Source organism: Martes martes (assembly GCF_963455335.1).
Source record: "Martes martes genome assembly, chromosome: 16".
Lineage (NCBI taxonomy): Eukaryota > Metazoa > Chordata > Mammalia > Carnivora > Mustelidae > Martes > Martes martes.
The window spans coordinates 31,542,905-31,568,401 of NC_137904.1; the positions used below are offsets into that span (position 1 = coordinate 31,542,905).

The 25,497-nt window shown below is 36.4% G+C and overlaps 1 protein-coding gene across 3 annotated transcripts in view; it reads right to left on the bottom strand.

The window, feature by feature from the left end:
- Positions 1-25,497, bottom strand: part of VMP1 (vacuole membrane protein 1) — a 134,898-nt gene that overhangs the window by 61,599 nt on the left and 47,802 nt on the right. For all 3 annotated transcript variants that reach the window (XM_080826039.1, XM_080826040.1, XM_080826038.1), the window contains 2 exons: positions 16,725-16,892; positions 8,583-8,714 (listed from right to left, as the gene is read on the bottom strand). In XM_080826039.1, coding sequence (XP_080682165.1) covers positions 8,583-8,714; positions 16,725-16,892 — 300 coding nt within the window. The remainder of the gene's footprint in view (positions 1-8,582; positions 8,715-16,724; positions 16,893-25,497) is intronic.

The following is a 25,497-nucleotide window of genomic DNA, read 5'->3' on the forward strand; positions in this document are numbered from 1 at the left end:
GAAAGTTGTCATAAAAATCAAAGATGTAGAAAGTATTTGATGACACTGAAAAACGTTTATAGGATGTTTTTATAGTCAAAACAAGTCACAAAACAGTAAATACAATTCACTCTTTAGAAAAACAACTGAAGGATAGAGGAATTATTTTTAAATACACACATAAATTTTCCACAATGACCTGTGTCACTTCATAATAACACAATTTTAAAAATCAGCATCAAATGTCTATGACATACATGTGAAAAAGGAACTTCAGACTAATATTTATAGTATGATTCTAGTTTTTATTTTTTAAAAGTTATATATCCAAAGAAAACAGTTGAGAATGTGTTGATTATTATTCCACTCTGGGAAGTAGGAATGTGGGCTTTCACTTTTTTTTTTTTTTAAGATTTTATTTATTTATTTGACAGACCGAGATCACAAGTATGCAGAGAGGCAGACAGAGACAGGCAGAGAGGGGGGCGGGGGCGGGGGGGGAAGCAGGCTCCCTGTGAGCAGAGAGCCTGATACGGGGCTCGATCCCAGGACCCTGAGATCATGACCTAAGCCAAAGGCAGAGGTTTAACCCACTGAGCCACCCAGGCGCCCCAGGGCTTTCACTTTTTACTTTTACTACTTCTGCAACATTTCAACCCTATTACTTTAAGAACTTATGTAATTTTAAAATATGCAAATTTGGAAAAATAACAGAAGCAAAGAGCCTAAAACAAATTTGTTACTGAAAAGATAAAAAATATTTTTAAGATCACTATTTACAAATAAAATGACCAAAAAAACCTTGTAAATTGTTATAAATTTATTTGCCTAATGAAAACCTTAAAAACAAAAACAAGACTGTGTCACAAAAGTGTATCAAAATGCTGAGGTATAATAGAGCTTATTGGACATAGTAATAGTCCACAGTGTTAGCAAGATCAAACAAAAACAAAAACTTATTTTTGCTAAGCCACAGTTAGAAACTCTTCTCTGAATTATGAATTAAAATATTAGCACTATCTCAGATAATTTATAATGTGGAAAACTGGCAACAGTCCCCTCCCCAACTACTCTAACCCCACTCCCATAACCACAAATAAATAAAGAAAAGTTATAAACCTCACACAACCCCTTGTCTAAATCTGGGGAAAAGTATACAGGGATAAATATACCCACATAAGCTAAAATCTATAATAAGGCACAAAACTGGTAAAAACTGGTAAAAAACCAAAACAATGAAAGGCCTTAAAGAAAGAAAAATCAAATCAAATATAGGAGAAAGAAAAAATTTTTAAATTGGTTCTTCACTTTTTATTGCATTAACCTAGAGGAAAATGTTGCTATGCTGTAGTACAATAAGCAGAGTACTAACCTTGATGTCGAAAAACTGGATTGGGTGATGGCTCTGAGATTCACTGGCTGTGTGTTCTTGAATGTACTTCCTGTCCAATCAGGAAAAATATCCCTACTTCAGAGCTGTACTGTGGCACTTCATTTAAGGGCCTTATACATAATTTTATTGATCTCAGAAAGAAAATCAGTAGTTGTCAGGGATGAATTATTTCACTTTTTCTAGTCTGACTGCATAATTGGTTGATGTACATATAACTGCAATTCCGGGTAAAAATTTTAAATGAAATGTTCATAAAGAATATGTAATTTCTGGGGCGCCTGGGTGGCTCAGTGGGTTGAGCCTCTACCTTCGGGTCGGGTTGTAATCTCAGGGTCCTGGGATTGAGCCCTGCATCGGGCTCTCTGCTCGGTGGGGAGCCTGCTGCTCTGCCTACTTGCGATCTCTCTCTCTCTGTCAAGTAAATAAATAAAATCTTAAAAAAAAAAAAAGAATATGTAATTTCTGATTAAAGGACATGAAACAGAATGCCCACATTTTGCTTACTTGATTTTTCAACAGAAGCAGATATAAAATTAGGGAATAAGAAATACATAGTTTATCCTAAAACAGTGATTGTAATTATTGGCTTTATAGGATGAAAGCAGCCAAACCTCATAACCATCAGAAATATTGTGTGCAGGCTGGTTTCCACGACTCAAGACAAACAAAGCAGAATTAGAGAAGATATAGTCAAAAAGTAACTAAAATAATCAGGGCCATAACAGATGAACAAAGAAGATTACTGCCCTAATGGTAGAGAAAGGTTAAAAAACCTTCAAGAACACAAATTATACGTACGAGATGAAGCATAATTTACTTCATCAAATTCTAGGAGATCTGAGTTTTTAGAGATAGAACTTTTAAATGGTAACAAGTTTAGAGAATGTATTATTTATAATCCTAGAATCAAAAACTTGCAAAGAATGAAATGAGTCATCCAGTTAGTATTATACACAATGCAGGAAGTGCTATGCATGGATCTATGGAAGATAGCAGAGAGAGAGAGAAGGTATTCATTCTTTTTGAAATAGCAATTCCATTTGTACACAATTAAAATTGATAGGCAGTTGGGTTTCTGGTTTTGTTTTGTCTTAATATTGAGCCATTGTGGGCCTCAGAAACCTCTACCCACTAATTCTAAGACAAAGTTTACCTCTACAGTTTCTCAGCATGACTATATTCTCTTGACACGGGAGAGACAACTTTTTGGATATTTGACAAGTTCATTACTTCCCCCTTTCAAGGAAGTATGTCTAAATTCTTTTCAACAACCTCTTACATTATATAAATTCAAGATCATTTACCATCCCATTCCCGTCCTATAAAGAAATTCTGGTTTGTCAATGTTCTATTCTGTTAAAAATGATATCACAGGAAGAGTCCCACTTCAAGATAACCAAAGAAGACCTTCGTTCCTGTGGTAGATTAGAGATGGCTGCAAATTCTTGCTTACTCCTCTCAATGAGAGGTAGGATCTAATTTGCTTCTCTGAATCTGGGCTACCTTTAGTGACTTACTTGGCCAAGAAAATATGGCAAAGTGACTAGGATTTCTGAGGTTACATCATAAGAAACCTTGCAGCTTCCACCTAAATTAGTTCTGAACCCATGTTTTTGGAACTTGGGTGCCGTGATATGAGGAAGCCAAAGAATCTCCATAAAGGGTAAATTGAGGTCTCAAACTAACAGTCCAACTGAACTCCAAGCCAAGAGCCAGAATCAATTTGTCAGTCAAGTAAGTAAGCCATCTTGAAAGAAATTCTCCAATTTATAGTCAAGCCATTTTCAGTAAATTTCATATATGTGAGCACTATGTTTTTTGTTTTAAACCAGTAAATAAGCTGGAACACCTCCTATCTTCATAATAACCCCCAAAATAAAAAATAGAAACATGAACTCTGACTTTGATAGAATTGAGCATTAATGAAGATAAGGGAAGATGGAAAAAAAGGTTATACCTGAGAACCTACAGTGAAAGATATGGAAAAGGAGAAAAGTGATCTGCATTATAGAGCTCCAAAAAGGACTTTCAGCTGAACTGCAGAAGAGGCTGGGGTAGGGCAAAACCAAGGAGACTGTAGTTTATTTTTTAAGATTTCTTTATTTTAGAGAAAGAGCACGAGTCGGGGGAGGGGCAGAAGGAGAGGATACAGAAGCAGATTCCTGAGTGCGGAGCCTGACACGTGGCTCAATCTCACGACTCTGAGATCATGACCTGAGCCAAAATCAAGAGTCAGACACTTAACTGATGGAGCCATCCAGGATCCCTGAGGAGACTGTATAAGAAGTAGACATCTAGGCCCCACCCCTACTTGGCACAGACAACTTCCCTTAGCCCCGTAAAAGACATTAAGTATAGTCTCTAGACAAAGTGAAGCAAAGGTTCTGGGCTCAGGACATGTTTATGCAGGTATCCATAGTCTGAACACTAAGTGAGTTAAATGATAAGTCTATATGGTAAATGACCATCTCTAACCCCACTTTATAGCTTAGCTTTACAATATCAGCCACAAAGTTAATATTCCCCAAGCAAGAAATTGGAGGATCCATCTAGAGAAAATGAACTATCCAAAATGAAAGAGCCACAGAAACTGATATATATGGAGGTTCCAATAAATAAGATGGCCTACCACTCCTACAACTTGCCTCCACACACACACCTTACATTCAGCCTTTATGTGCCTTATTCTTACATATAAACAGAAAAATAAGGATCACTAAGCTTAGAGGAAAGTTTCCAATATGAAGCAGAACAAAGGAAAAAAACATGCCTGGAGTAACAAAAGACCCGAAGAAATGAAGTATCTTCAAACACGTAAGAAACTGGGATGCCTGTGTGGCTCAGTTGGTTAATGTCTGACTCCTGATTTTGGCTCAGGTCATGATCTCAGCGTTGTGAGACTGAGCCTGCATCAGACTCCATTTTCAGCAGGGAGTCCACCTGAGATTCTCTCTTTCCTTCTCCTTCTGCCCCTTCCCTCTGTGCTCACACTCATGCACACACTCTCTCCATCTCTAAAATAAATAAATCTTAAAAAAAAAAAAGATAAACCATTTCTTGAAAATATAATACAAATCACTTTCTGAAAATAAACAGGACAGTGGAAAAACATTTTAATATTAGAGTTAGAAGATAAAATTGAGGAAACTGCATACAAAGTAGAATGTGATAAATATTAGGAGCAAAATGATTAAAAAAAAAATCAAAAGGATAAGTGTTGGAGGTCCCACACCAAAATAATGAGAATTCCAGAAAGCAAAAACAGAGACTAAAGAGGGTAAATTGACACAGAAAAAATACAAGAACATTTCTCCAAACTAATGGACTCTAGATTAACAAGCTCCTGAGTGTTTAGTAGAATAAAATTTTAAAGACCCTCCCAAAAAAATTTAAAGACCCATACCTCAGATAATGAATAACATATCAAGAGAAGAAAATAAAACAACCAAAAAAGAATACCTATGAAGAGAAGTCAGGATGGCATTAGCTCCATCAATATCAACACCAGAGGTCTGAAGATGACTGAGCAATGACTTCCAAATTGTAAGTTAAAAAAATGATTTTCAACTTAGAATACTACATTTAGTTAATTGATTAAGTATGAATGAAGGACAGAGTTTTCAGAATTTCCATCAGAAAACTATGGTATTCAACCAAAATGAAGGAGTAAGGCAAGAAAGAAAAAAACAAGGGGTGCCTGGCTGGCTCAGTCCGTAGAGTATGCAACTCTTGATCTCAGAGTCACTGAGTTTGAGCCCCATGTTGGGGGTAGAGATTAAGAAAAAAACAACAAAAACAGAAGAAGAGATCCAAATGGAAAAAGAAGCAACTGTGCAGAGGGAATCCAAGAGAATGCAGTCCTGATTGCATTGTGTAGGGAGAGGGTAGCTCCTGAGTGAGGACTCTCAAGAAAGAAAATAGAATTGATAATATTTTATAGGTGTTACCAAGTGGAAAGTGATATAGAAAGGTGTCTTACAGAGCTGGTAGAAGGGAGAGAAGAGACTGAAAAAACTATGCAAATGAAAAAATGTTAATTCTAAAACAAAAAGTTAAAAAAAAAACCCACAAAAAGTTAAAAAAAACAAAAACAAAAGGAAAACAGCAACAGTGTATTACTTGACTTAACAGAGAACAATACTTAGACCCGTTTGGCATCCAATCCACAGCATAAAAATTTAAAACTACAAGTATCCTAGACTTATTCTACTTTAGCTTGCTGATTTTATATAGATGAAAAAACGAGTTTTGGAAATGTTGTATGACATACACTAACTATTGCCACAATTTCAGATCTATCAGTTGTTGCTATTGAAGATAATCAGCCATTTAGTCTACAGATGGACATGGTTTCAGTAGTTGGAATATACTAATGATACGGGCATTCTGAGTTCTGGTTCTAGCTCTATTTCTAAGTGTAAAATTAGGGAGGTACCAACTTCTAGATCTGAAGTTTTCTGTAAGATTAGAAGAACAGTACCTTTCCATACTATTTTAGTTATTAACACAAGGCTCAAATTAGATATTGGGTTTTAAAAACCATTAAAAATAATTAAAAAGTTGTTTATATTAGTAACAATTATTAGCATTAATATAAATATTATGACGTGAGGAGAAGAGACATAGAATCTGGTTGATAGATAAGGCAAAGCAAATACCAAGGTCAACTTGTCTCTTTCCACACAGAGCAAATGCTCATAGCTCTTTGGTTCATTTGTTTTATATTTGGCTATTTGGCTATTCTATACTCATATTTGAAAATTTTGTTTTCAATTAAAAACCATAACTGTCCTTAGTGGATTTCCACCTAATAATGCCTTTTTAAAAAGTCCATCTGTTGGGGAGCCTAGGTGGCTCAGTTATTAAGCATCTGCCATCAGCTCAGATTGTGATCCCAGGGTCCTAGGACTGAGAGCACCACGGTCATGCTCCTTGCTCAGCAGGAAGCCTGCTTCTCCCTCTCCCACTCCCCCTGCTTGTGTTCCCTCTCTCACTGTCTATCAAATAAATAAATAAAATCTTTTAAAAAATTACAAAAATAAAAAGCCCATCTGTCATTAAAATATGTTTTCTGGGGCGCCTTGGTGGTTTAGATGGTTAAGCATCTGCCTTGGGCTCAGGTCATGATCTCAGGGTCCTGGGACTGAGCCTCATGTCAGGCTTCCTGCTCAGCGAGGAGCCTGCTTCTCCTTCTTCCTCTGCTGCTCCCCCTGCTGTGCTCTCTCTCTCTCCCTCTCTCTTAAATAAATAAATAAAATCTTTAAAAAAAAAAAATACATACATATGTTTTCTTTCCCCTCAGGGTAATGGTTTTTTGAGTCTCAGATTCCACTGAGAAGAAAACTATGAACTCGTTCCTCATAAAAATGTGTGTGCTTATGTGGGCACACGCACTTATAAATACAAAACGGTAAGACAATTTTTCAAACAATTTCATTTCATAGGTTCATGAACACATCTGGGAAGGGATCTCTCTTTCGCATATTTTTCATTTTTGTCTATGTTGATTTCTACTGTCATTCCTAAGATGGATACTCAATCAGATAATAATATTCTTTTTTTTTTAAAGATTTTATTTTATTATTTATTTGACATACAGAGATTACAAGTAGGCAGAGAGGCAGGCAGAGACAGAGGAGGAAGCAGGCTCCCTGCTGAGCAGAGAGCCCGATGTGGGGCTCGATCCCGGGACCCTGAGATCATGACCTGAGCCGAATGAAGGCAGAGGCTTTAACCCACTGAGCCACCCAGGCGCCCCAGATAATAATACTCTTAGGAATTTTCCGGCAAAGAATAAAACACCAGTTTTATAACATTAAGATATAGGTTGAGGGCGCCTGGGTGGCTCAGTGGGTTAAAGCCTCTGCTTTCAGCTCAGGTCATGATCCCAGAGTCCTGGGATCAAGCTCTGAATCGGGCTCTTGGCTCAGCGGGGAGCCTGCTTCCTCCTCTCTCTCTCTCTGCCTACTTGTGATCTCTGTCAAATAAATAAATGAAATCTTTAAAAAAAAAAAGTAAAAAATATATATGTGTGTGTATATATATTATATGTATGTATAATATATAAATATATTTTTATTTTTTATTTATTTTATTTTATTATTTTTTATTTTTTAATTTTTTTTTATTTTTTTTAAAGATTTTTATTTATTTATTTGACAGACAGAGATCACAAGTAGGCAGAGAGAGAGAGGAGGAAGCAGGCTCCCTGCTGAGCAGAGAGCCCGATGCGGGCCTCGATCCCAGGACCCTGAGATCATGACCTGAGCTGAAGGGAGAGGCTTTAACCCACTGAGCCACCCAGGCGCCCGTATAATATATAAATATATTTTAAAGTAATCTCTACGCCCAATGTGGGGCTCAAAGTGATGATGCCGAGATCAAGAATCACACATTCTACTGACTGAGCCAGTCAGGTGCCCAAAAACCTTTTTTTTTTTTTTTAAGATTTTATTTATTTATTGGACAGAAAGAGAGATCACAAGTAGGCAGAGCAGCAAGCAGAGATAGAGGGGAAAGCAGGCTCCCCGCTGAGCAGAGAGCCCGATGAGGGGCTCAATCCCAGGACCCTGAGATCATGACCTGAGCTGAAGGCAGAGGCTTAACCCACTGAGCCACCCAGGTGCTCCCCAAAAACCATTTCTAAAAAAAGTAATATCTACTCTGAATGTGGGGCTCGAACTCATGACCCTGAGATCAAGAGCTGCATGTTCTACCAACTGAGCTGAACAGGCACCCTTGTAATTGTTCCTAGTTAGGAGTTCTCAAATAATTTCCTTTAAACATGGTAAACTATTTTGATGTTATTCTCAAAAACATTCTGTTATTCAGAAGTTTGACTATTTTGGACTCATATCCTGACCCACCTACTTGTCCCCCTTATTTAGTTAGTTGTCTGCTTGGTAATACTTAAGAAAACATAATGGAAAAAGAAATGTTTTCACTCCTTAACTTCATTGGCAACAACAACTTGTCAGGTGTTTTGGCTTAGTCTGAGTTGTCTTGTGGACTTTCTGTATCTCTCTATTCTAAAATTAAGATTATAATCACTTTTATATTTCAGCTTTTCTGAATATTCTATTCCACACCATGTCTTTTTTATTTTTACGCTGGCAGTTTTCTTCTTCAAAGTATCTATTAACAATTTCACCTTAACCGTAACTTCTTTAAGGATAATTAAAGTATTCTGGTTTTTTTCTACTGTTCTTACTTGTGCAGTCTCTGCGTGTTCCAGCATTTCTTCGAATTCCTGATACTCTTCATCATCTGGTTCGGCACCTGAAAGGCGAGCTGCCCTGGCCATGAAATATGGAGGCAGCTCTCCAATTGCTGTACCGATACCCTATGTGCAAAACCAAATACTCAATGAGATTCTGTTCCCAACACAGTGTCACTAAACAGATCAAATCTATATTTTTCTACATTACCAAAAGCATGTTAAGATGCACATGTTAGGGAGGAAAGCATATACTACATAATCAAGAGAACATAACTGTGAATCCTGGCCCTAATATTGAATATGCAATGCCAGGCAAGATAATATACATTTAACTCTTAGACAATACCTGGTGCATTGCAGATAAGAAATTACTGTTAGTTCTCTAGCATCTCTACTTACAATTATTTTGCCAGTTTTTTTCCCCTTTTCAAATGATTTGGTAATGAGTATTCACCAGTAGAACTGTTAGATAAAATATTAAAAAAATTTTTTTTTCTAGGAAACCTTCTGTTATTTAGGGTGTTGCTTTAATCTCAATACAACTTTATTTTGTGTAGAGTTAAAACTTTTAACAAATCGTAGTCAGGAAGCCCCTTGAAAACTCAACATTAGGATGGATAAATTTTTACCACAGGAAAAATGTTAATTTCCTCAGGACATTGAGTGACTCATGTTTCAGTCACTTTGTGGACTCTTGTTTTTGAAGACATTGTTTTTTTTCAATCAGCTTAGGACATAGGATGAAAACAAAGGTAAAAGAATCAGGAACTTGGTTTGGATTGAAAAGGCTCAAACGCAAGATAATACTGTAAAAGGTACACAGTCTCGAGGAAAATTCTCAACTTTGAACCATCCTTCTCATCTTGAGTCATAGTGAATGAAAAGCTGTGGTAATTCTCAGAAACAATTTTAGGTCTTTCTATTCACTCTGTACTATGACTTTGTCAGCAAATGTCTTGAAAAGAATCCCTAAGAAACATTATCAATTTAAACATTTTGTGTTCACAGTGTTATATTCTGATGTGTGGAATAACAATCTCCAAATGAAACTGCATTATCCACATGTGAAACAGGAGTTCTGAAAAAGAATATACTTAAGTGCCAAAAGAATCAGGCTATACCTAAAGAACACAGAGAGAGAGAGGGAGGAGAGACAATACATTGAAGGATATATGAAGAGAACACAAATCATATTTTGTTAAAAAGTTAACATTAGTCAACTTTGGAGGCTATCAGAGAACTATTTAAAAAACAGTAAAAAAAGGGAAAAGAATCCATTATTTATCCTGTCTTATTTATATGAAGAATATCTCAGGGTAACCAAATTGGTGAAAAGGAGGTTTCTCTTTATAAAAATATTCTAGTCAATAACTAAAGGAAAAAATGATGTGATTGGAATACCCCTAGTTTATAACTCTTAATAAAATAATTGACTTGTATAACAATGGTGCTAATATCATAAAAAGAAAGATAATCAGACATTATTATACCTTATGATAGAACTACATAAGACTATGAACTATGTTCTTGTCAAAAAAAGGTTTTTTCAAGCCTCTCAATCTATCACTCACAAGAAACACAGAGAACAGAACTATGCCAACTGGGATACAATCAGTAAAATCTAGACTGTGGGAAACTGTATTTGACAAACAACCCAGTTTCAACAATAAATAAATCTGAAACGAAAAACAAGAAAATAAACACAATAACATTAATAAACATTAATGGGGTAACTGATTTGAAGAAACTACTCCTAATTTTTCTTAGATGTAATAATGTTTTTTTAAGTCCTAAGATTGATGTATTTACAGATGAAATGTGATATGTTATATAGGATATGCTTCAAGATAATTGGCAGCCAAATGACAAAGGATATAGATAAATCATATTAGCAAGGAATTAGTATTAGCTGAGGTTGAGTGATAATATATTAAACTAATTATATAATTCTCTACACTTAAATATTTTTCCCACTACAAAAAATAGGAAGAAAAGTTAATTACAACATTTTATTCAAAACATGAACTTCTCTTAAAACCTGTTAACTCAAATGGCCAATAGTTCTGAAAGCAATCATATGATTAAAACTCATGACAAGTTTCCTTAAAGCTAAAAAGGAAGTAATAATGGATAGAAATCAAGAGCTACATACTGACTTATACTTGGTTGACCATATTTATTTTAATAGTTTAATTCTGCTCATGTTTTCCTACGCTATCAAGAAACAAGAATGGTGATCATGAGTCAATAATTTGTTTTTTATGCCAATAAATTAAAGAAATATAGTCATCCAGACAGTTTCCCCCAAACACATTATATTCTAGACATGAAGTTTATTTAGTCATTTATCTCAAATTAGATACTAAAGTTCCATAATCTCATGATTCTTACAAAACAATTTTATAATTCTTGCAAAATCAAAACAAAAATCCAAAACAGAACTGTGGAACACTAAAAACTGTCAGCCTAGGTTTAATTAAAGGGAAGAAATAACTGGCTTCCTTACTGCAAAACAAAGAGACAAGTGGTTTTTAGTCAAGCAATAATTCAGAAAGCTCTTCTAAAAACTATGTGCTCCATATCAAATGATTACCCTGAAGTCCCTGCTTCTTGAATTGGAAAAGAGTTTAACATGCACAAAACATGCAAAACTAAGAGGGAAGTATCTTTCTGGAGAGTCAATTTTTTTTAAAGATCTTATTTATTTAATTGAGATACACAGTGAGTGATCAAGAGAGCAGGAGCAGGAGAGCGGAGAGAAAGGGAGAAGCAGGCTCCACTTCAGGGAGCCCAATGCTGGACTTGATCAAGACTGACCCTAAGGCAGATACTTAACTCACTGAGCCAACCAGGCACCCATGGAGTGTCAATTTTACTCAAAGATTTGGGGGAGGAGAAAAATCCTGAATTTTCATGCTCTTAAAGAGTTTTTTCAAGTGGATTCACAAGCAAATCAGCAGCATTTTGCTTTTCCATGTTGGGAATCATAAGTTTAATGGTAAAACTCTGGAGAGCAGAAAATTTTACATATGCCGACTCTCAGAAATTACAATAATTTTGTATTATCTGTGTATTAATACTTTTTAAAAACAAAATCATTTTTCTATTACATATTCCAATTATAAACATAAATCAGAGGTTAAAAGCAGAAGTTAGGAGGGTAAGCTTGAAACCATTGAGAAATTCAGGGCTCTTACAGCAATGTTTTAAAAAAAAATTGTACAATTCTAGCAGAATTATCAAGACTAATTTGCAAATAAAAGAGAAAATTTGCTTCCAGTTTCCCTTGGGTCAGTTTTAAAATGATTTCAGGAAGGAATGAACTTCTGACATATGGTATAACATGGACAAAACTTGCATTATGGGGGCGCCTGGGTGGCTCAGTGGGTTAAAGCCCCTGCGTTCAGCTCAGGTCATGATCCCAGGGTCCTGGGATCAAGCTCCACATCCGGCTCTCTGCTCAGCAGGGAGTCTGCTTCCTCCTCTCTCTCTCTCTGCCTGCCTCTCTGCCTACTTGTAATCTCTGCCTGTCAAATAAATAAATAAAATCTTAAAAAAAAAAAACAAAAAACAAAAACAAAAAAACTTGCATTATGCTAAGTGAAATAAGCCAGGCATAGAAAAACAAGTGTTATATGATTCCATTTATATGGGGTATCCAGATTAGACATATTCAAAGAGGCAGAAAGTAAAATAGAGATTATCCCCTCACTTTCTCTAAAGTAAAATAAATCTTAAAAAAAATAGTTAAAATGGTAAAACTTACATTATGCATGTATTACCACAATAAACACCCTCTAACCATGAACTTAACAAATAAATGACCTTAAAATGTGATGCTCTTTATCTGAAAGTCAACACACATGCTCTTCTCTTCTCTGCCCTGCTATCCTGCTTTACTCCTCATCATTCTTAGATCTGAAATGAAATGTTACTTCTTCATGGAAATCTTCCCTGAATCACAAATTAGGGAAAATTTTTGTGTTATACAGATTCCTCCTTCACATTTTTATATGCAATTTTTCCACAATATTTACTTATACATTTTTTTCATGATAATTATTTCCCTCACTAGAATGAGGGTAGAGACTGTTCAGTTTTGCTCACTCTGAATCTCCAGTGCTTGGACACATAACAACTGTTACTGGAATTCATGAGTAAAAAAGTTGTGAAGCCTTGCATTGGTGATACAGCCAAATTGTGGAAGATCAAAAGGTGCAAATGAAAAAGAGTAACTAATGATCAACAATATCAAACAATTCATTTTAGCGTTCTCCTAAGACCCATATGAATAAGTTGAAACTGAAGGTAACCCTGGTCTTTATGTTAGAATTGAAAGTAATTTGTATTTTAATGATTCTACTGATTCAGTACATTTATAATGATAGTGAAGTCTGTAAAGACATTTTACTTTGCTAAGTACAAATTAGATAAGTACTTTGCTAAGTACAAATTAGATAAAAATTTCAAAATAAGATATAAGTTTTTAATCAAGACATTCTCTTGAAAAAAACATATGAACATAAATGGGACATTTGTGAAAGGATAAACTCTAAGAATCAAGGCCAACACATTCTAAATTAGGTTTCTCAACCTCAGTAGCATGAACTTTTTATGACTGTATCTCATTTAACCATTTTAAAATATAAAACTAAGTGGCATTAATTGCATTCACAATATTGTGCAGCCCTCATCACTATCTATTTCCAGTATTTTTCATCACCCAAATGGAAACTCTGTACCTATTAAGCATTAATGCTTCTCATTCCTCACAACTCTGATAACTTCGAATCTACTTCTTGTCTCTATGAATTTGAATCTTCTGACAATTCACATAAGTGGAATCATACAATATCTGTCTTTCTATGGAATGACTTATTTCATTCAATATGATGTTTTCAAGGTTCATCTATATTGTGGCACGAACCAGAGCTTCATTCCTTTTTATGGATGAATAATATTCCACTATATGTACATACTACAAAAAAAAGTGGGGTTTGGGTTTTTTTTTTTTTTTTTTTGCCTTTCTCTTTTAATCCCCTCCCTGCTCCAACTCTTAAAGAAGGACCCAGAAATCAAATGAAGGATGCTCAAAGAGCCAAGGCTAGTCAGCCCAAGATTAGCAGGCTCCCTCTTACAGGGACTAAAGTCTGGGTGCTGGGGTCTCCAGAGTCTGGTAGTAAAAGCATGTGCAGAATAAGGTGGTTCCAAAGGCTAGCAGTAACCTGGTCCACAGGGACTTTCTGCAATGGGGGCACCTGTAATAGGGTCAGGCTGTGTAAGAACTGGTGTTTGTTGGTCTTGTCAAAGAGCTTCTTCCTGTAGGCATTCGAAAATGGTACCGTGCACCCCACAGGGGACCAAGCCTAAGGCCCCGGCTCTGGACAAGACGTCTAAGTAGTAGCAAGCAACCCCTGGCCTGGCCATGGCAGTGGATGGTCACCTACATTTTGTTTATCCATTTATCTGCTGAGGGACACTGGGTTGTTCCCATCTTTCTGAAAATGTGAATAATGCTGCTGAACAGTGAAGTACAAGTATCTGTATTTACACCTGAGTCCCAGTTTTCAATTCTTTGTGGGTAATTACATAGGAGTGGAATTAGAGGAGGGTGATATGGTAATTCTGTTTAAGTTTTTGAAAATCCACAAAACTCTTTTCCCCAGCAGGTGAATCACTTTACATTCTCATCAAGAATCTATAAGAATTCCAATTTTTCCACATCCTAACACTTGTTTTCTTTTTAAAAAAATAACAGCCATCCTAATGTGTGTAAAGGGATATTTCCTTGTGGTCTGGATCTGCACTTCCCCAATAACTAAATGATGTTGAGAATCTGTGCACTTACTGGCCATTTGTATATCTTCTTTGGAGAAAAGTCTATTCTAGTTCTTTGCCCATTTTTTAACTGTGTTTTTTGTCTTTTGTTGTTGAGTTGTGGAAGTTCTTCAAACATTCTGGATATTAAACCTTTATCAGATAATGATTTATGAACATCTCCTCCCATTCTGTGGGTTGTCTTTTCACTCTATTATTAGTGTTCTTTGATGTAGAAAAGATTTTAATTTTAGTGAAGTTCAATTCATCTAGTTTTCTTCGTGTTGCCTATACTTTTGGTGTCATATTTAAGAAACCACTGCCAAATCTGACATCATGCAGATTTGTCTCTACATTTTCCTCTAAGAGTTTTATAGTTTCAGTTCCTAAGTTTAGGTCTTTGATGCAATTTGAGTCAATTTTTACATACGGCATAAGGAAGGATCCAAAGTCATTCTTTTGCATGTGAATACTGTTTTCCCAGCACCTTTTGTTGGAAGGACTATCCATATAAATGTTGAGAACAAAAGGAACCGATTTAAACATAACTTGATATGTGCTATACTTTATACATGACAAATAATTTCAAAGGAGGAAACATGAGTAGCAATGTGCCATGCCTAATGCTGATTGCTATGAGGATAATAAATTTAAGGTACAGTCTTAAAATTTGGGAAAGTAAGCCACTATACCAGCCAAATTAACTAATTTAAGGGATGCATCGAGCCAAGCCAAATGAGCATTCAGACAATATGAACTACAGGAGTTAGAGGAGGCAATTATCACTGCCAGCTGCAATGGAAGTTTTTCTTTGTTGGCATTAGTGTTAATCCAGCCATGTAAATCATTTATCAAAGAACAAAAGCAAAACTGAAAACCAAAATCTATACACATGGTCTCTTTCTAGCATGTTCCAAGTATCTTCTGTTATTTTAATAATATTTTTCATCAAAAGACTAATGCGGTCAAATTTATAAAACATATACAACTAGTACAATGAATTTGTTTCCAGTATTTATAAAAGAGTAACAGGAAGTATGACAATTTTTCCTGTCTTTCATATTCAACAAATTCAATATATGGCATTTCCTTTGTAATTCTTTTAAAATATAACATACTAGGTTATAGTATATATACTGTAACAGACAAATAACTTAGACTAACAACAAAGACAATAGTTTGAAAAAAAACCCACACCCCCAAATACTCGCTAACATTTAAACATAATATATTTGAAAACTCTGCCTCTTCTGTGGGTATGGTATTCATGTTCATTTTAGTTAAGATTTTTAAGTGATCTGTTCCATATGTTTTATTTTATAAGACACTGTCAGGGGAAAAAAGTTAAAGGGAACATAACTTAATGAGTCCAAACAATAAAAAAAGTATTCAAATGATAACACGAAGTCTTGAGCAAAGTAACTATTCCTCAATAATACACACTTGAGGGGTGCCTGGGTGGCTCAGTGGGTTAAAGCCTCTGCCTTCGGCTCAGGTCATGATCCCAGGGTCCTGGGATCCAGTCCTGCATCGGGCTCTCTGCTCGGCAGGGAGCCTGCTTCCCTTGCTCTCTCTCTGCCTGTCTCTCTGCGTACTTGTGGTCTCTCTTTCTGTCAAATAAATAAATAAAATCTTAAAAAAAAAATACATACTTGAGTGAATTTGGCATAATGAAAAAAAAAGAATGCTTTGTATAGATTAAAATAATCTGCCATTGAACATACAGTCCAAAAGCTTCCCAAAATGTACTTAAGCAAACCATAAAAAAAATAATTGGTACAACTGAAAGTAAGCTCACCATAGACAACAGCCATATAGTCTGATACTGTACTACAGTAAAGTTAGGTTTATTAAGAAATATCTGACCTTACTTCAGTATCATTAACAACTCAGAAAATGAAATAAGCCCTCTAAGAATAAACACAGAGTATCTGAATATAAGAGAGAGACATAATGTTTACTAGTGTGGGTCTGATACATAACCACTTGCTATGTGTTTATCAAATTTATAAACATTGGTAAAATTTTGCAAAGTAGTACAGTTGGATTATCTGTACTCCTTTTCCCTCCTGTTGTCTACTTGGCATCCATTGCTTTGTGGTACCTATGGCTTCATGCCTTCCTTCTGAATGTCATTCATGAATAGAGGAAACTCTAAAGGGTGTTTCTTGGAAATGGATAACTGGTGGCTAAATGAATTAATTATCTACTGACTTGCTAAGTAGATATATATTTGTACTCAATTTCAATGAACTATAACAAAGTTATCAAGATAGTGAGGTTAATTTTAGACAAAGATGAAAATGGACATCTTACCCACATGCAGGCCTCAATCCTAACTTTTGAGATGATGCTCCACAAAGAAATGGTTCCTTCAATGCCCTCTTCATCTGGACAAATAATCTGATCAGGATAGGGTGGTTCAGGGAAATTAACTGAATTGCATTCATAAGCAGCTAATGTAACTGAAGCTATATGTGGACCCTATAAAACAAATATGAGAAACCTCTGATGAGAAATATTAAGGCAAAAGGAATTATCAACACACATGTCATTTTAACAGTACCTTAATTACTACATGTAAATAGAAAAATCTTAGCTTTTATTTATTTATTTTTATGGTGGGGGGCAAAGGGAAAGGGAGAGAGAGAATCTTAAGCAACAAGGGGATCAATCTCATGACTGTGAGATCATGACCTGAGCCGAAATCAAGAGTCAGATGTTTAACCAACTGAGACACATAGGCATGCCCCCAAATCTTAGCTTTTATTTATTTATTTATCAAAAAGATTTATTTGTCAGAGAGAGAGGGAGAAAGAGAGAGAGCATGAACAGGGGGAGCAGGAGGCAGAGGGAGAAGCAGGTTCCCCACTGAGCATGAAGCCTGATGTGGGAATCGATCCTAGGACCCTGGGATCATGACCTGAGCCAAAGGCAGACGATTAACCTACTGAGTCACCCAGGCATCCCAAAAATCTTAGCTTTTAAAGAACAAGAATCAATCTAACTAAATATTTCAAGTTGCAGTTGGTAATCTGAAAATAAAATACTGCTCAGAACTTCTTCCTGGCTTGCTTTTTAAAAAAAAATTCAGATTTACTGAGTTATAATTTACATAGAGTAAGAGTCACTGTTTTTATGTCTGTAGTTCAATGAATTTTGACAAATATATTCAACTGTATAACCACAACCAATCAAGATATAGAACATTCCCATAGCTACAAAAAATTCCCTGGTGTTGGGGCACCTGTGTGGCTCAGTGGGTTAAGCCTCTGTCGGCTCAGGTCATGGTCTCAGGGTCTTAGGATGGAGCTCTGCGGCATTGGATTGTGTCGGGCTGTTTGCTCAGCAGGGAGCCTGTATCCCCCTCTCCCTCTGCCTGCCTCTCTGCCTACTTGTGATCTCTCTCTCTGTCAACTAAATAAAAAAATCTTAAAAAAAAAATTCCCTGGTGTCCTTTTGTAATCAATCTCCTCCCCCAACACCAGACCCTAGAAACCATGATTTCTGGCTTTATTCTGATTTTATCTATATTCTCATTTGCAAGAATGTTATAGCCTGTGATAAAAACTTCCTGTGCCCTCTTATTTTAGGCATAATTTGAGAATACTGCCTTTTGTCCTTACTTAAAAATAGCTGGTAAAATAACTACCTCACTTATCTTCCCCAAAGATAACAGAGCCTAAAACAAAATGAAAGTGATCTATCAGTGAATTTTTCATTCCTTTCTTTTTTTTTTTAAGATTTTATTTATTTATTTGAAAGAGAGTGTGTGTGTGTGTGTGTGTGTGTGTGTGAGAGAGAGAGAGAGATCATGAGTAGTGGGGAGAGGTAGAGGGAGAAGCAGACTCCCTTCTGAGCATAGAGCCCAATGCCAGACTCAATCCCAAGACACTGAGACCCTGACCTGAGCCGAAGACAGATGCTTACTGACTGAGTCAGGTGCCCTGAGTTTTTCTTTTAAAGCAAGTTTTTCCATGGAAGCTTTTGTGTTGCTGCGTACCTTTACTTTAAAATATTACAAAAATTAATAATAATCGCACCGGTTAAAATGGATTAACATTAGATGTGTGATAAGGGCTTAAACACAATGGTTCTCAAGTGCACATGTATGCCAAGGTGAGGGGTCTGCATAAGAACCAGGTTAGGGGGTTTACTAAAAATATAAATTTCCAGGGCTCCTGGGTGGCTCAGATGGTTAAGTGTCTGCTTTCGGTTCTGGTCATGATCCTGGGTGCTGAGACTGAGCTCCACATCAGGCTCCCCGCTTAGCAAGGAGTCAGTTTCTCTCTCTGCCCCTCTTCCATTCATATTCTCTCTCTCTCAAATAAATAAATAAAATCTTTAAAAAATATATATAAATTCCTGGGTCCCCTAAGCATGATTTATTCAGTAAGTGGGGATGGGAACTTGTATATTTTAAACAAGCTCCTTTAGAATTTCAAATAGGCTAGGTTCTAATAGGCTAGGTTTAGGAACCATTGGGAGAACAGTAGATCAAGGGTCAGAAATTAAACCATCTTGGACAAAGTCACTTAACCTTTCCAGGCCTCAGTCTACTCTTCAGCAAGGCAAAAGAATTAGACTCACAGTTTTATCCAGCTTCAAAATTTAAAAACTCCAAATTTAATCAAATATGTCAATAAAATCTAAGAATAATTTCCAAAGTTCTCATGAGGTGTCAGAGCTAAACCCTGGACATCCTGAACATGTTGCTTTACCACAGAGGGTAAAGCACTCTGCAGACATAGTGGCCATACCATAACTTCTGGAGCCAGATGTTCTGGTTCAGGTTCTGGCCTCTGCCACTTACCTTCTGAGTCCTGCTTTCCTAATCTATAAAATGGAAATCATCAAATATCTTCAGAATCTACATTCTGGGGATATCATAAGGTTTAAGTCAGTAACTCATATAAAGTACTTAGCTTAGACTAAGCCCTCAAAATGTCCTAGCCAGGGGCGCCTGGGTGGCTCAGTGGTTTAGGGCCTCTCCCTTCGGCTTGGGTCATGATCCCAGGGTCGGGCTCTCTGCTCAGCGGGGAGACTGCTTCCCCCTTTCTCTCTGCCTGCCTCTCTGCCTACTTATGATCTCTGTCTGTCAAATAAATGAATAAAATCTTAAAAAAAAATGTACTAGCCATTAGTTATTATGAAGAAAAATACTATATTTGTAGAATAAAATTTTGTAGAATAAATAAAATATTAAAATTTTAAGTTATATAATGTTATAAATAATATAATCTGAACTTATGTTATATATGTAAAAAGTACACATAATTTTATTTTCTTTTGCTTTCTCTATATACATACACATACAGTAAGAGGTCTCTGTATATAAGAGAGGCTTTTTAAATCATAAGGTAAAAGAATTTGTGGTTCAGAGGCACCTGGGTGGCTCAGTCTGTTAAGCATCTACCTTTGGCTCAGGTCATGATCCCAGGGTCCTGGGATCGAGCCCCAAGTTGGGCTCCCTGCTCAGCGGGGAGTCTGCTTGTCCCCCTTCCTCTGCCCCTCTCCCCGCCTGTGCTCTATCTCTGTTGCTATCACTGTCTCTCTCAAATACATAAATAAAATCTTGGGGTGCCTGGGTGGCTCATTCATTAAGCATCTGCCTTTGGTTCAGGTCATGATTCCAGGGTCCTGGGATCGAGCCCCACATCGGGCTCCCTGCTCCATGGGAGGCTTGCTTCTCCCTTTCCCGAACCCCCCCACTTGTATTCCCTCTGTTGCTGTCTCTCTCCTTCTGTCAAATAAATAAATAAAATCTTTAAAAAAAACTCATAAAATGTGATTTAAAACAAGACCAGTGCTCTAACCCCTGAGTTATGGAGCCTTCCCCTAAAATGTGATTTAAAACAAAACTTTCTGGGGGCACCTGGGTGGCTCAGTGGGTTGAAGCCTCTGCCTTCGGCTCAGGTCATGATCCCAGGGTCCTGGGATCGAGCCCCGCATCGGGCTTCCTGCTCGGCACGGAGCCTGCTTCCCTTCCTCTCTCTCTCTGCCTACTTGTGATCTCTGTCTGTCAAAAAGTAAATAAAATCTTTTAAAAAAATAAAATAAAATAAAAAAATAAAATAAATAAAACAAAACTTTCTGTTGCATGTTAATAGGAAAAATATATTCATAAATCTAAGCTACGTTTCTCCCTATATGCAATCGGCACTGTGTGTTCACATAAAATCCAAAAAAAGAAGTTCTACACTTAGCACTGAGTTATTCAATTATTAGTTTTTTGGGTGCCTGGGTGGCTGAGTAGGTTAGGTGTCTGCCTTAGGCTCAGGTCATAATCCCAGGCTCCTGGGATTGAGTCCCACATTGGGGGTCTCTGCTCAGCGGGAGTCTGCTTCTCCTTCTATTGCTGCTCATGAGCTCTCTCTCACTCACGAATAAATAAATAAAATCTTTTTTTTTTAAATTGCTTTTTTTTCTGGACCAACAAATTCTATGTGAATTTTTAGTCTATTCCTCTTTTCCTTGAATTTTAATTCACAGAAATCCATAAATAGCAATATTTACATTTAAAAAATAATTACATAATTGCTTTTGATCAGTCATTTTTTCTTAGTCACATTTTCCTTAAAAATTATGATTAACCATGAAATTCACAACTTCTTTGAATACTATATGCATGAGAGATTTCACAATTGGGGGGAAATTATTACTTTGTGATTCTTTAAAAAAAAAACAAGTTTAAAGTCTGTGGAATTCAGAATAATTGAATTGGGTGAAAAATTTCTTATTGCACACATTAGCTAAGTATCAGATGCAATTAAAAAAAAACACTGTAGTGTCCACCTGTAATATCTGAAAACATGAAAGAAAAATGTGATACCAGTAAATAAAACAGAAGAAATTCAAGGGTTTGTCCACAAGAGCCCCACATAATTGTCCCCTGTAAGATGTAGGAACAGTTTGCACCTCAACTCTAGAAATGAACTCTCAGTGAACAAAATTAAACGGTCCTGAATGCTAAACTAAGATTTCTGCGATACAAAGGAAAGAAAAAACTACATTTCTATTCTAGAAATACAGACAAAATATGTACTTCAACAGATCAAACACATTATCCAAGATAAAAGACTTATTCATAGTTTCAATTTTAAATAATTCTAAAAAGGGAAAATTTCAGCAACCTGATGAGAATTTTTTCCCTAAAGAAAGGACAGTTCATTCACACAACTAAACCGATATATACTTTCCATAACCACATTAATAAGTCATGATTACTCAGCCTTAGAGCAGATGTGGTGGTTCCCAGCAAGACACAAATAACTCAGCTTCTTACCCTTTGTTCATTCTCAAGAGCCTGTTTAGCCTGTACCTTGACCATTTAGTTTAAACTATGCTAACTATAAGAAACCTCACAAGTTCTTTTCAATTTTATAGGCTGATGGTTCCTAAATGTAACTGAGTTGACTGAAATAAATATGTTTACAGAAAAAAATACAAACGCCAAAACTAAAAAATGGTTAATTAAAATAATTTTTAAAGGTTACACATATTCAATCTACCTCTTAAGTTTATTTTCAAAACAAGTCCCACTGCAATGTATCAAATATTAAAGAATCACATTTTAACTATACTAAATGAAAAAAACAAGGGATAAAGACACACTGCTACTGCATAAGCAGAAAAGGCTATCTGGACAGAAGGCTATCTGGACAGAACCACCATGAAATATGTAAAAAAAACCTCACAATGTACTAAGCAGGAGGTTACGCTGTCCTGTGAGTATGCAGATATTGATATATATGGGTTAGAGGTCCTGGCCTTTGGTTAGGGGGTTTTCTTAATCAGATCATGAAGTAAGTGGTACAGACTTTTACATCTACAGTAATCTAGAAAACTGCACAAAGCATATGGAGCAATTCTTTTCAGGCATTGTATCACAGGCAGTACATGATTTCTGACTGCTAAGAGAAGGGATACAAATGAGGAAACCCTATGATGACTCTGGCTTTTCATTTGTAGACACATTTCATGTCTATAGCAAAATCCAAAGAGAAAGAACCCAAGCAAAGCACCTGGCTGGCTCAGTCTGAAGAGCATGAACTCTTGCTCTTGGGATTGTGAGTCTGAGCCCCACAATGGGTATAGAGATTACTAAAAATAATAAATAAACAAACAAAGCATGGTGGTCTTGCTGAGTTCAGAAGTAAACCTGAGTTTAGGGAGGCTGAGTAGCTGAAATCTGTGGGACAAAATACTAATGAAGAGGGAGCGATACAGAGAAAGAACTCTAGAAATACGCACAAGGTCCTCTTGAGATTTTAACATACAAAGCTGCATTGCAGGCAAGGGTGAGATTCCATTAAGCTAGGCAAAATACAAGCAATGGGAAAACAACTAACGGGGAGTTGTAAGCTAAACAATTCCTAGAGTTCACACAGAACTAGGAAACACTTGTACTTCAACCAGCTTAAGTGGAGAGACAGCATTCAGGGAAGACCTTGGAAAGAGCCTAGAGTAACAGTTACTCCAGATAGCCATAACATGCTTTTTAAAAACCCTTAAATAGCGATCGAGCCCCTTGTCGGGCTCTCTGCGCAGCAGGGAGCCTGCTTCCCCCCCCCCCACCCCCGCCTCTGCCTGCCTCACTGCCTACTTGTGATCTCTGTCAAATAAATAAATAAAATCTTTAAAAAAAAACCAAAAAAACCCTTAAACAGGTCAAGCCGATCCATAGGTAACTTAACTGCTCACCAAAACAAAAAAATTGATGCTCTCTAGAGGAAGACAACAAAATCCATATAATCAGCAACATAATACATGTCCAGCATCTATCAAGAAACAACTAGATCTGTGAAACATGAAAATATGACCCATAACTGGAAGAAACATTAGTCAATAGAAACAGAAATGTCAGAGATAATCGAATTAGCAGACAAGAACCTAAAAACAGTAAATATAAATATGTTCAAGGATTTAAAGCAGCAATTGGCAAACTTCAAATATGGACCAAATCTGACCCACAATAGTTTAATGAAGTTCAAAGAATACAGCCATGTGCATTCATTTACAAATCGTATCTGGCTAATACTGTGCTACAAAAGCAAAACTGAATAGCTCTGAAAGACGCTATAGTTCACGAGGTCTAAAATATTTACTATATGGCCTTTTACAGAAAAAGTTTGTTGATACCTGATTTAAAGGAAAACATAAACACATGAGGAAAGAAATGAAATGATAAAAAACGGAACTTCTGGGGTGCCTGGGTGGGTCAGTCGGTTAGGCATTTGTCTTCAGCTCAGGTCATGATCCCAGAATCCTGGGATCAAGCTCCATGTTGGGCTCCCTGCTCCGTAGAGAACCTGCTTCTCCCTCTCCCTCTGCTGCTCCCCCTACTTGTGCTATCTGTCAAATAAATAAATAAATAAATAAAATCTTAAAAAAAAAAGAGAGAGAGAGAGACTTCTAGGGCTGAAATTAAAACACCTGTGTAGAAAAATTCATTGGCTAGATTACCAATAGATTAGAGGACTGCAGGAAAAAATATTAGAGAACTTAAAGATAGGAGAATAGAAAAGTATCTGAACTAAACGATATAGAGAATAAAGGCCATGAAAGAAATAAACCTCAGTAACCCGTGGAATAATACCAACCAGTCTACTATACATGTAATTGGAATTGTAGAAAGAGAGGAGAAAGTGTGTGTTGGTGGGGAGGAGTGTGTGCAGAAAAATAACAATCCACCAACTCACAGATCTAAGAAACTCAACAAACCTCAGTCAAGACAAATACAAACAAATTAAAACTTAAATCACTGAAAATCATCATAATCATAATATAATCAAATTATTATAACTCAATAATGCTGAGAAAATCTTAAAAGCAATCTGAGGGATGAAGATAAATTATCTACAGGGAAATACAGATAAGACTTCTACTCAGAATAATGCAAACCTAAGAAAATGGAATTATTTCTCTGAAGTGCTGAAAAGGGGAAAAAAAAAATCTAGAATCCCAGGAAAATATATTTAAAAAATGAAAGTAACATAAAAACATTTTCAGACAAACAAAAGCCTAAAAAATTTGTTCTACCAGATGAACATGTTAATGTACACAAAGGAGTAAGGAGTACTGGAAATAATACAAGACATTTCTTCCTCATTAAAAATCTCTTCAGGGGCACCTGGGTGGCTCAGTGGGTTGGAGCCTCTGCTTCCGGCTCGGGTCGTGATCCCAGGGTCCTGGGATCGAGCCCCGCGTTGGACTCTCTGCTCGGCAGGGAGCCTGCTTCCTCCTCTCTCTCTGCCTGCCTCTCTGCCTACTTGCAATCTCTCTGTGTGTCAAATAAATAAAAATAAATAAATAAATAAAAACTCTTCAAAAATATCTAGCTGTCTAAAGTAAAAAACCACAGCATATGTAAAAGTAAAATATATGATAACAACACCATATAGTATGGGAAGGAGAAAAGAGAATATACCATTGCAAAGCAGTTATATATACTAAAAAAAATGCTCAGTCTAAAAAAAAAGATAGGAAAAGAAGAATAAGAAATAGGTAGGACAAAGAGTTTGGGGATACATTTAAACCCAGTCATATTGATAACTACATTAATTATAAATGTCCTAAACATACAAATGAAGGGCAGAGAGTGTCAGACTGGATTAAAAACAAGACCTCAGTACATGCCATCTATAAGAAGCCCATTTTAAACATCAAGACCCAAAAGTAAAAGTAAAGGGATGAAAAAAAGATAACCCATTTAAAATAATAAAAAAGGGGCGCCTGGGTGGCTCAGTGGGTTAAGCCTCTGCCTTCGGCTCAGGTCATGATCTCAGGGTCCTGGGATCAAACCCTGCATTGGGCTCTCTGCTTCGCAGGGAGCCTGCTTTCCTCTCTCTGCCTGCCTCTCTGCCTACTTGCAATCTCTATCTCTCTGTCAAATAAATAAATAAATAAATCTTAAAAAAAAAAAAAAGAAAGAAAATAATAAAAAATTTGCAGCAGCCATATTAATATCAGATAAAGTAGGCTTGAGTATAGGGCATATTACTAGAGGATCAATAACGACATTTCATAATGCTAAAAACACTAATTCTCAGGAAGTCTGAACAATCCTAAGTGTGCAGGCACTTAATAA